At 38.2% G+C, this 12,972-nt stretch overlaps 1 protein-coding gene across 1 annotated transcript in view; it reads left to right on the top strand.

The window, feature by feature from the left end:
* Positions 1–12,972, top strand: part of LOC150091361 (protein mono-ADP-ribosyltransferase PARP4-like) — a 577,845-nt gene that overhangs the window by 103,109 nt on the left and 461,764 nt on the right. Inside the window, exon 8 of the mRNA XM_090390099.1 lies at positions 9,110–9,328. Within this exon, the coding sequence (XP_090246225.1) occupies positions 9,110–9,328 (219 nt within the window). The remainder of the gene's footprint in view (positions 1–9,109; positions 9,329–12,972) is intronic.

Raw genomic sequence — 12,972 nt, 5'->3', positions numbered from 1 at the left:
CATCTCGACCTGCTGGGTCGGTATGTCTAGAAAACGGAATCCAGCTGGAGTTGTGAACATTAAAATCACCAAGGAAAATTATCTCACTGTTAGGAAAGTTGGACTGGAGAAAGTCAAGTTGCAAAGAGAGGAAGTCAAAGAGCTCCAAGTGATTAGTGGAGTTGGGAGAACGGTAGAGACAATAGACGAATTTGACACAATGAGGTAGAGAGATTTTAAGCCAGAGAAGATCAAAGAGAGGAGATTCCAAATTGCCAAGTATCTTACAGGGAATATCAGAACGGACATATGCACAAGTACCACTTTTGAGGCGAAAGGAATCATATAGCAAATAATTTGGGCATCTGAGATGAGCAGTAGTTGAATCAACCGATAACTGAGATTCTGTCAGAAAAAGTACATGGGGTTTGTCAGACTGCAAGTGGAAATGGACATCGTTGAGATTAGAATTGAGACCACGTATATTTGTGAAATGAATTAGGAAGTGCTTGGGGGGTTTAGATCTTTTCGCAGATAAGCTTGCTCTATTAGTTTGACAATTCATGGTGTATTCAATAGTAAGAAAAAGTGGGTGGGATATGCTCTATGAAGTAATGAAATTTTGGGATATGGCGTACACATGGTAAAAATATACCCAGATCCTTGACATAACGTGGCCTTGACAATGCTCCCCGTATACACACTACTTGGACTCCCTCCAGTCACTATCTGGCAGAGTAGAGGTAGCAAGATTATAAACTAGCTGATCCGGAAGCCTCCTAGAGAGTTACCAATAGGTTTGGTCCGGTGTACTAACTAGCGGCCGGCCTGCGAACACCGTTTTAGAGCTGTACCCTCGAAATGTAAGGAATATTGGATCTTGCCATGACATTCATCATAACCTCAAAAGTCATCAATCATACTGCATGATGGAAGAGATAGGGAAGGGTTGACTGGAACTTAGCTCTAGAGACTAAACATGGGTTCCACCACTTCAAGCCTCCAATAAACAAAGTGGTGGTATTGCACCGGTTGATGAGAGTCATCTACCACCTAGTACTGCCTGGTAACATAGAGGGGTGGCGTTCCTTCATGTGATGTGGGCGCCACACCTTAATTTACTCTATTATTAACTCTTTGATTATTAACTCTTCGAAAATATAACCGAACTGCGTTGGTTGCATTAATTATGATACAATGTTCGAGTAAACTGTCTGTTACGCACAGTGTCTAATACTGTACTGAGTGATGGCTAGACTTCGGATAAATGCATATAATGCAAATATTACAAGCAATATACTTGATCATTTTTTAAAACGTTGATCCCAGAACTACGTAAAGTCACTGTACTGCAATTGAATTAGCCTGCAAGAAAATTTCACTGAGCATGGGAAAATTTCTCAAGTTGGTGTTGGAAACGTTTTAATACTGTTTTGCTATTCATTTTCAAGCTATCGATTCCATCAAATGAAACAATTTCGTTAAATATGGCCGAAACTGCAATCTGTAAAAGAGCGTTATAGTGATTTGTGAAGCGTTATAGTCAGATACTGGTTATAATATAAGAACAGCATTATAGTGAATCAGCGTAAAGCGAACTGCGTTATAACGAGGGCCTGCTGTATAATTTAGCTATTTATCTATCTAAAAGGTCATTTTTATAATGGAAATTGTGCTACACTTTCATTGTTATCATATGTTTCGTTATAAGAATAAATTTTGAATGCCTTTGTGATATTTTTCTAAAACACATTTTTGGAGGTCACTACCAAAAAACAAAAACAATTTGCACTTTCTGGTTTATTGGACTTTTCTGTTATTGCATCTAATTATAAACGGGTAGTAAACTCAACTAATTGCATTTTCAATAATCCCGATAACTTGAATTGTGTGGGTTTTTACGTTATTATGGTGAAATGTGTTCCCCCTGCACTGAAATCTTCAATCATATAAAAAACATAAATAAATTTTCAGCATCTTCTCTTCATTCCTATTTACTTATTATAATGGTGAAGGGAAAGGGACCAAAGGAAAATGCAAGTGCTGGCAATGCTAGGAAACAAAACAAAATTGATTTTTTTATTGATTGATTGATTTAGAAATTGATTGATTTAGAAATGAAGGTGATTAATTAAGAAGTACGAAGCAGGACAAAGTTTGTCATCTATTATGTGGAATTAGGTGTCGCTGCTTCAACAATGAATACTATTTTAAGTGACAGTGCACATATAAAAGAACACGTTAAACGACCAACATATTTCACACTGGGGACAGTCCGTCCCAACATTGATCACAGAACAGCATTCAGGTGCTATATCGAAGATGGAAAAGCCATTAATAATATGGATGGGATATCAGATTCAGAAGGAAGTGCCTCTGAATCTAATGGCCAATCGAGCAAAAAGTATTTATGAAGATAACGATAAATACAGCAAACTCAAAGCCAAGTTCGTGGCAAGCAACTGGTGGTTTAATAGGTTCAAGCATTCTGCTGGTTTCCAAAACATTAAAGTATTCGGTGAAGTCACCATTGTCCATTCTGCAGCTGTAGAGAAATTTTGTGATGTGTTGGAAAAAACCTCTTCTAAAATTCTACAGCCCTCAACTTCCGTAACGGCGTGCTTATCAGCTGGAGAGTTAATTCTTGCAACATGCTCGAAAGGTAAAACTTGCTGATGTTATGCCTGTCTCTTCTATCTTTTTGTAATTTTATAATTTTAAAATTTTGTACACTTTTGTAATTTTTCCTGTGCCTGAGATAAAAAATTGAATAATTCTATTTACATGTTTGTCGAACATTTCTTTTTTGCTTCTATCAAATTCAGCACGCATAGTTGTGAGTGCGGAATGCAAACCTTACGTTAATCGGGGAGTGGCTGTATTTTGGATCATAGACAGCCTTCCTAATCTTTTCAATCAGGTTGAATTGTTGGTTTCATCATTTTTTTGACATGAGAATAAGAGAAGCTTCAATTGGCCTGTGGTTGGAGGAAAATGCCAAATTAGAACTGATTACTGCTTCAACACTCCCATGACTGGAAAAGATTCTCTGTAACGTGGCTTTTCTGCGAGAGGGGCAACAAAATGCAATGGATGTTGAGATTCGACAGATCTGAAATTAACTGATCAAGGATATTCTATGCAGCTGGCAGGGGCAGGTTGAAGTCTCAGAGAATTATCACTCTTCGGTTGCACTTGATAGAAGTCAGGAGTCAAGCAGAAAATTTAGTAATGCATTGATCTGCAACAGATAATAGTAATATAGGCATGTGATGCAAAAAAGGAAGCATATGAGCTTATGTAGCATCAGCCAAAAAAAAACAATTTCACATAACCATTCCCTCTAAAAGTTTGTCCAGTTCTTCCTTGAATTTATTTATCTATCAACTTTCGCAACAACAGATGGAAGTTTGTTCCAGCAATTAACCACCTGCTGGCTAAAGGCAAATTTCCGCACATCCATTTACAACTGTCTCTCTCAATTTGAATTTATGCCCCCTGCGGTTCATAATCTGAACAAGTGGAAGAATCCCATTAGAATTCAGGGTGCTCAACCCATTCAAGGCCTTATACACCTCAATCAGATCACCTCGCAGGTGCCTAGTCTCCAGCCGCTGAAATTTGCAGAACTTAAGCCTTTCTTGGAAAGAAGGACCCCTTCGTTCCCCTCACCAATCTTGTTGCACTTCTCTGTACACACTCAAGCAACTCTACATCCTTCCTAAAATGAAGCCTCCAGACCTGTTCACAGTATTCAAGGCATGGCATGACCATTGCCTTATCCAAAGGGATAATCATCTCTTTTTCCCTGCTAGCAAAATTCCTGTATATCATTGACAATACCCCATGACCTGCTCTGGCTGCCTGTCTGCTTTGCTCAGAAAACTTCATATCTGACTGCACAATCACTCCCAAGTCTTTTTCATTTTCTACCACCCTAAGTGTAGTACCACACAGTTTGTATGTGCCTCTGGGGTTACTTCTACCCAAATGCAGTACTTTGCATTTGTCAATGTTAAACTTCAATTGCCACTTCTCAGCCCTTCTGCCCAAATTTTCTAGATCCTGTTGCAATAGCACACTGCCATTACTGTCTTTAACAACCCTGCCAACCTTTGTATCCACACGCTTCTTGATTAGACCGGGGTTCGAGCCAGTTACCACCAAATGCGGAGGATGCGGAAAGGTCAGGAAATGACCACTGCATATCCCCGGAGCAATATGGCCTTCATTGCTAATGCTCCTAAAAACCAAATAACAAACAAACAAACAAACAAACAACAACAAACCTTTGTATCATCTGCAAACTTCGACACTAAGCCTGATATATCTTCATCAATATCATTGATAAATATACAAAACAACAGTGGGCCCAACACTGAACTCTGGGACTCCACTAATAATATTAGTCCACGAAGAGCAGCGTCCATTGATTACTACTCTGTCTTCTTCCACTCAACCACCTTTTTATCCATTGTAGGAACTTACCCTTAATACCATACTGCTCCAATTTGTACAGTAATCTTCCATGTGCAACAGTGTCAAAAGCTTTTCTGAAATCCAAGTATATGATATCAAAATTACTTTTTGTATCTAGCTCCTTTGTAACCACATCATAGTATCCAATCAACAATGTCACACAATACTTTCCCTTAACAAACTCATGCTGTGTCTGAATTATTGCTGAAATATTGTCTAGATGATCCTGCAATGCATGTTTAACGCGTTGACTGCTATGGCTTATTTGGGTGAACGGGTCTCCAATGTCAATCCGAGTTAGGCATGTTAAATTATTCAAAACCCAAATTATAATTTATATTCATCACCAAAACTCCTAAAAAAAGCTTATTGTTATAAAAAAAAAGCTTCTTGAATTATCTGGTAGATGGTGTGTGTGTAATAGAAAATTGCTTGCGGCAGCCAACTATGAGTTAACTTGAGACATATTGTAGAATTTGCCGTATATGAGTCAATGCTGTGCATAAATCCGTAGTAGTGACATAGACTGTGCCATGTATGTACAATGTATTTAGTTTTACGTGTTTCTAAAAAACAAAAAAAAACAAAAGAACCTAAAATATGGATAATAAAAGACCACTGACCAAAGAAGAGCTTGAGCTGTATTCTAATATGAGTGACTCCGAATTTGAAGAGATTTTTGATGAGCCGTACAGTTCTGGTTCCAACAGTGACAATTATGAATCTTTGAATGGTTCAAGGGAGGATAGAAGGTGAAGCCAGCTCCCAGCCTGAAGATAATCCTAATTCTCTGCAGGCAAGTACATCAAATAATGATAATAATTTGTGGAATGAGATAGCACAAGATCCTCCACAATTTATTTTTGAAGAGAATGTTGGTTTGAAAATGGACACAACAGAACTTGGTGTACAAAAACTGGTAGAGCTATATTTTTCGGAAGAATTTCTTACATTATTAGTGGAACAAACTAATTTATATGCTAGGCAAGAAATTGAAATATGTGGACAATTCCAAAAATATGCAGGTCATCAAAAATATGAAGGACACTGACATCTCAGAAATGAATATGTTTCTTGGACTTTTGTTGCAAACGGGCGCCTCCGTAGCCAGGTGGGCAGAAGCAGCAGTGCGTAGCACACGCTTCTTGATTAGACCGGGGTTCGAGCCGTCACCACCAAATACGGACGATGCGGAAAGGTCAGGCAATGACCACTGCATATCCCTGTAGCAATATGGCCTTAGTTGCTAATGCTCCTAAAAACCAAATAATATCTATATATTTGTTGCAAATGGGGCCTTGTTCTTTTTCTTCAATAGAACATTACTGGAGTACAAGTGCATTCTACAATGTTATGTTTTGGCGATCTTTTATGAGTCGAAATAGATTCCAGTTGGTATTATGATATTTTCACTTCGCAGATAACTCATTACAATTACTGACAGGCTATACAACGTAAGACCGATTTTGAACCATTTCAGTAATGTTATGCGCAATTATTATGTACTGGATAAAAACATCTGTATTGACGAGTCCATGATGTTGTGTCGTGGGAGACTGAATTTCCACCAGTACATAAAAAATAAAAAGCTCAAATACAGAATTAAACTTTACGAACTGTGCGAGTCCAACGGCCTTTTTATGAAAATAAAAATTTACTCAGGTAAATCAGAAGAAACTGCACAAAACATAGGTCATCCTGCTGAAGTTGTGCTATATTTGCTTGAGGACTGCTTAGACAAGGGATATGTTGTGTATGTGGACAATTTTTATAAGTCTTGTTGCTCTGACAAAATTGTTGTCTGTTCGAAAAACTTATGTATGTGGAACATTACACACCAACAGAAAAGAAAATTCCAAAAGATCTGGTGATGAGAAAATTGAAGAAAGGAGAAATTGCATGGAAACGAAATGGCCCTGTTGTAGTTTGTAAGTGGAGGGATAAAAGAGAAGTTCTCACTATTTCTAACAAACACGTTGCTCAAATGGTCAAGGTATGTAACCGGAATGGAAAAATTTCAATAAAACCCAACATAATTCGAGATTACAATAGCGGAATGTCCGGTATCATCGATCGGATCAAATGCTGTCATATTATTCAGTGCTAAGAAAAATGATCAGATGGCTGAAAAAAATTGCATTGCATATTTTAGAAATATATATATATATATATACATAACGCATACATTCTTTTCCGTCAAGTTACAGGTTCCACCATAAAATCTCTAAAATTCAGAGAAACATTTATTGAATCTTTGATTGGAGAAAAAATTCTAAACGTTCCAAAGAAGATTAAGTCAGAATGCAACATTCATTATTTAGAGGCAATACCACCAACTGAAAAAAAAAAGCACACTCAACTAAGCTGTGTCGAATATGTACCAGAAATAAAAAATGCTGAGAAACACGCTATTATTGTCCAATGTGCCAAGAAAAGCCTGCTCTTTGTGTAGAGGAATGTTTCAAAAAATATCACAAATAAACTTTATAATATTATTATGAGTTTTAGTAATACACTTTTCTTTATGTATTTGTAAATAAAATATTTTTTTTTTTGGGAATAAATTTTCTGTTTTCTGACAGTGTGGTTGATTTTTCATTCTTATCCCAGAAGCCCACTATCCATCAGTTGCACGTATTTGCTACAAATATACTCGTAGCTGTGCCTGAAAGGCAAGTCATACCAGTCCGAGTTAACGCGTAAGCGGCGTCCTGGGCCAGATCGCCAAATACGAGTTAACTCGTATTTGACAGTCAACGTGTTAACCAGTGACTCCATTATTTTACCCGGAACAGAAGTTAAACTAACTGGTCTGTAATTGTTTGTGTCACCCTTAGATCCCCCTTTGTGAATTGGGGATACATTTGCATATCTCCAGTCTGTGGGAACTTCTGCTGAGTCCAAGGATGCTCTCATAATTATGGCTAAGGGTTTGCTTAGTTCCTTTGCTGCTTCCTTTAACATAATTGGATTGATCCCATCAATCCCAGGTGCCTTTCTTATCTTTAACTTCAACAATTTCTTCAGACATTTTCCTCCCTTAATAACTCCTCATGTATGAATGTAGATGCAAAACACTCAGGTGGGGATAAGGAAACTGTGCATATTAGCAACTGGAATCCACTCACTAAATAGCATCCCAGAATAGCCCCAAAATTGTTACCAGGATATGTCCAAGATTTGATAAGAGGGAGCTGTTACCTTTGGCAGATTAAGACTCTACCTCCTTTCCTGTTTGCTAGAATTGACTGATATCTGAGGTTGGTGGTTAAAGCCGATATGTCCATGTTGTCGCGAAGCCAGATTTCAATGAGGATAACAAAGTCGTAATCTGCACTTAGAAGCATCTAAGTGCAGATTAAGACTGTTAGTAATCAGGGCTACTAACAGTCCTACCATCGTTAAGGTGCAAGCAGAAGATTTGGCTGTCATAGACCGTCCGGACTTTGCCGAAATTGAGTCCACTTGACTTGAATGTCACCCGAATATCAGTTCCATCAGCGTTTTAGACTCCCAGGTAGCAAGTACAGCTTGTCTGACATATCTGAGAGAATGTCTGTGACAACTTCATGGACCAAAGAGAGTTATATCATTGATCAGTTGATCCCAATGCATAGAATTTAAAATCTCTGAGGATGCTGTAGTGATCTTTACAAACAAATTCTTTAGAGAGCAAATTCTCTTGCCTTTGACTGTAGTTACATCTTTAAGTAAGTTCACATCAATACATTATAATCACTGCCAACTAGTGGGTCTTTTATCTGCAGATTATTAATGCAGGAAGGGTTGCTGCCAATAATTAGATCAAGATTACTGTTTTCTTTCATTGTCTCTCAAATTTGTTTTTTTGTAGAAACCAGTCATCCATTAAATTCAGATGTCTTGCCACTTCACATCTTCCAGTCTATATGTGGAAAGTTGATATTGCACTGCTCACCCATGTCCACCTTAGATTTTGTGGGCTTCTTAGCTAAAAGCATATCCTCCCCCACTTCCTGTCCTTTCTGTTGTTGTTATTTGGTTTTTAGGAGCATTAGCAACTAAGGCCATATTGCTCCAGGATATGCGGTGGTCATTCCCTGACCTTTCTGCGTCTTCCGTATTTGGTGGTGATGGGCTCGAACCCCGGTCTAATCAAGAAGCGTGTGCTACGCACTGCTGTTCCTTCCCACCTGGCTACGGAGGCACCTGTCCTTTCTGTACACATTGCACTCAACACATTCAAATTTTGAATCCCTTATATCTGAGTGACACCATGTCACTGATATCCCCACAATGTCTGTATTCTTCTCTGCAATGAAATGCCCCTAAATGGAACTTACAGATATTTCATCATATATTTGCTATGATCTCTACTCATACAGCAATAGACTTGACTACCGCTGCATGATACTCTCCTCTTTCATTAGCTAAACTCTATTAATCAATAAATTAATCTAATTTAAATTGAGCCAAGTGTTTTCCTTTTTTCATTGGTATTATTAATTTAATTTTTTTCTGTGTGATAGACATTAAATTAATTTATTTTTCTACAGTTTTTAATAACAAAATTAAAGTTTAAGGTTTTTCATTTAAGTAAATGGGAGAAAAGAATAAGTTCTTCATACTGAAAATCTTCAGTGTATTTAGTAAAATATTTTTAATGTTCCAGGTTACAGTTCTTCAGGTATATAAAAATAATGAAAATGAGCCGTTTGAAGCTAAATATGTTTTTCCACTGGAAACAGGATGTGCAGTATGTGGATTCGAGGCATATATCAATGGAAAACACCTTACCGGTAAAATAAAGGAAAAGAAGAAAGCACATGAGGAGTATAAAGAAGCAGTTAATAAAGGTGATGGAGCATACCTAATGGATGAAGAAACACATGTAAGGAAGCATTTAAGTCATAAATTGTATTAGTGAAAATTTCAATTTCAAATTCTATAGTAGGCTCAGATATTTTGAAATGTTATCACCTGTATAAGTTCTCAGCCAGTCTAAGGTTTATATGCATTGTCCTTAAAAAATTATTATTATTAATAATTTCTGTGTTATCTCCTTTCATTGTGAGGTAATTTGATTAGCGGATATATGAGCCTCTCCTCTTGCTTACCATGTGTAAGCAGTTGGGGGGGGGGGCATTTTGCATATAATAGCTTGCGAATAACAGGTATTCATGTTTAGTTTGCATGTGCAGTATGAATAACTAGAATATATCAAGGAGAAAAACCCTGTACCACTAGGGTATTAAATTTAGAACTTTTTAAAATGGATATCAAGAATGTAAGATGTTATGTTGCTAAGAAAGATATAAAAATTATTATTTGTAAATAAGATTAATTTTACATAGTGATCAAAAAAGTCATTCAACCTACCAAAATTATAACAGTTTTTATTTATTGCATTACATATTTATTTTATTGTATTTCTTTGATAAAGTATACTACAATTACAGAAGATGTAAGAAATGAACACCACCTGTATAGTATGCATTAATCCTTAAAAATCCTATGCATTGTCCTTAAAAATTATTATTATTAATAATTTCTGTGTTATTGGTCTTTTTCACCTTTCACTTGTGAGACAGTACTTAAATTCTATACAGTGGGACCAACTGATGTTGGGACCAACAGCAAATTCAAAATGGGAAGCATTCAAAGAACTTATCTTGGAAGCTACTAGGCTTTACATACCAACTAAGAAATATTGTTCAAGGTTTAGGCCTAAATGGATGTCAGATGAACTAATGAGACATATGGCGGAGAAGAAAAATGCATTGGATGCATATAAATTAATGGGTGACATGGAAGCCTATGATAGATATAAGCTGGTCTGTAACCAAGTTACAAAGGAGATTAGGCAGACAAAAGCAGATAATGAGAAATCCTTGGCAAAGGATGCAAAGAAAAACAGAAAAGAGTTCTTTACCTATGTAAACTGTAGAAGGAAAGGGGTGAATCAGATTGGTCCACTGGATATTGATGGTTCAACAGTTGAGGATCCTGCTCAGGTGGCTAACAAACTAAACGAGTATTTTGCATCTACATTCACACATGAGGAGTTATTCAGGAAGGGGAATGCCAGAGGTGAAGTAAACTCTGGCAGTGAGCTAGATGGTTTTGTAATAACTGAGAGGAAAGTAGAGGAGAAACTTTTGAGGATAAACATAAAAAAGGCACCCGGGGTGGATGGGATCTATCCAGTTATATTAAAGGAGGCAGCAAAGGAAGTAAGCAAACCCTTAGCCATAATTATGAGAGCTTCTTTGGACTCAGGGGAGGTACCCATAGACTGGAGATGTGACCCCAATTCACAAAGGAGGATCAAAGGCTGACACAAGTAATTATAGACCTGTGAGTTTAACTTGTGTTCCAGGAAAATTAATGGAGGCACTGGTTAAAGAAGCACTGCAGGATCATCTTCAGTTATAGCTCGGACACAGCATGGTTTTGTTAAGTGGAAAGTCTTGCCTGTCCAATTTGATTGGATACTATGATGCAGCCACAAAAGAACTGGATGCAGGGAATAACTTTGATATTATGTATTTGGATCTTAGAAAGGCTTTTGATACTGTTGCACATGGAAGACCGCTGCACAAATTGGAGCAGTGTGGCATTGGAGGCAAATTGCTGCTATGGATAAAGGGATGGTTGAGGGAGAGAAGACAGAGAGTGGTAATCAATGGACACTGCTCATCGTGAACTAATGTTATTAGTGGAGACCCTCAGGGTTCAGTGTTGGGTCCATTATTGTTTTCTGTATTTATAAATGATATTGATGATAGTATATCAAGCTTAATGTCCAAGTTTGAAGACGATACAAAGGTTGGCAGGGTTGTTAAGGACACTACTGATGCTATGCTGCTGCAACAGGATCTGGAACGGTTCAGCATATGGGCTGAGAGGTGGCAAATGAAGTTTAACATTGACAAATGTAAAGTATTACATATGGGAAACAGTAACCCCAGAGCAACGTATCAACTCTATGGTACTACACTGACAGTGGTAGAGAATGAAAAGGACCTGAGGGTAATTGTGCAGGCAGATATGAAGTTCTCTGAGCAGTGCAAACATGCTGCAAGAGTAGCTCATGGTGTCTTGTCAATGATATACAGGAATTTTTCTAGCAGGGATAAGGAGGTGATTATTCCCTTGTATAAGGCAATGGTCAGGCTACACCTTGAGTACTGTATACAGATCTGGAGGCCTCATTTCAAGAAGGATGAAGAGCTGCTGGAACGAGTACAGAGAAGGGCAACAAGATTAGTGAATGGAACAAAGGGGTGCTCTTACGAAGAAAGGCTGAAGTTTTTCAAATTACAGTGTCTGGAGACTCTACTAATTAACTAGGCACCGGCGAGGTGATCTGATAGAGGTGTATAAAGCCTTGAATGGTTTGAGCATGCTCAATGCCGATGGGATTTTACCTCTTATTCAGAATAATCACCTGAGAGGGCATAAATTCAAATTGAGGAAAGACAGATGTAGGATAGATGTGCAGAAATTTGCTTTTAGCCAGCGGGTAGTTGGTTGGTGGAACAGACTGCCGTCCCTTGTTGTGGAAGTTGATAGCCTAAATAAATTTAAGGCTCAGCTGGGCAGGTATTTCGAACAAATGGAGGAGTGAAATGGGAGTGGTTTTTCTTTTCTTTTTTGGCTGATGCGCATAAGCTTGCTTTTTTGTGTCATATGCCTCTACTAATTAATTATTTTCACTGTTTTTGAAGATACAATGTAGAGTTGCCTAAGCTTATATTTAAGATATTTCTTAGTATTTTGTTCATTTCTATAACAGGTGTAAGAGTTCTTTGAGTACACATTTTGTTTTATATAATTCCAAATGAAAACGTTGCGATTGTAGGTATTAAAATTTTTGTGACCTCACATTCTTATAAACACCTGATACTGAGCTCCGTTAATTAGTGTTACTCTTGTTCTTCAGATAGAAAAGGCAGCGGACTTAAGCGAGTTTGACAAAGGCCAAATTGTAATGGCCAGACGATTGGGTCAGAGAATATCCAAAATGGCATGGCTGGTGGTGGGGTACTCATGGTCACCCATGGTTAGTACCTACCGAAAGTGGTCCGAGGAGGGGGAACCCACGAACCATTGGCAAGGTGTTGGACAAACAGGGCACCATCAATGCTTGAGGTGAGCGAAGGCTCTCCCGGATGGTACGTGACAACAGAAGGGCAACTGTGGTGTAACTCACTGGTAATTTCAATGCTGTGATGGGAGTAATGTGATAAAACAACACAATACATCGAACCCTGCTGAAAATGGGGCTGCATAGCTGCAGGCCACTGTGAGTGCCCATGCTAACCACGGTTCACTAGTGACGGTGCCTACAATGGGCACATGAGCATGGAAACTGGACCTTGAGTGAATGGAAGAAGGTCGTCTGGTCTGATGAATCACGTTTCCTGTTGCACCATGTGGACTGCCGGGTATGTGTGCGTCGATTAGCTGGGGAAGTGATGGCACCTGGATGCACCATGGGACGAATACAAGCCGGTGGTGGCGGTGTCCTGC

The sequence above is a fragment of the Mastigoproctus giganteus genome, chromosome 1, assembly GCF_048544385.1.
Source record: "Mastigoproctus giganteus isolate SK-2022 chromosome 1, ASM4854438v1, whole genome shotgun sequence".
NCBI lineage: Eukaryota > Metazoa > Arthropoda > Arachnida > Uropygi > Thelyphonidae > Mastigoproctus > Mastigoproctus giganteus.
The sequence above is the reverse complement of the archived record's forward strand: the minus strand, read 5'-3'. Positions and strand labels throughout refer to the sequence as shown.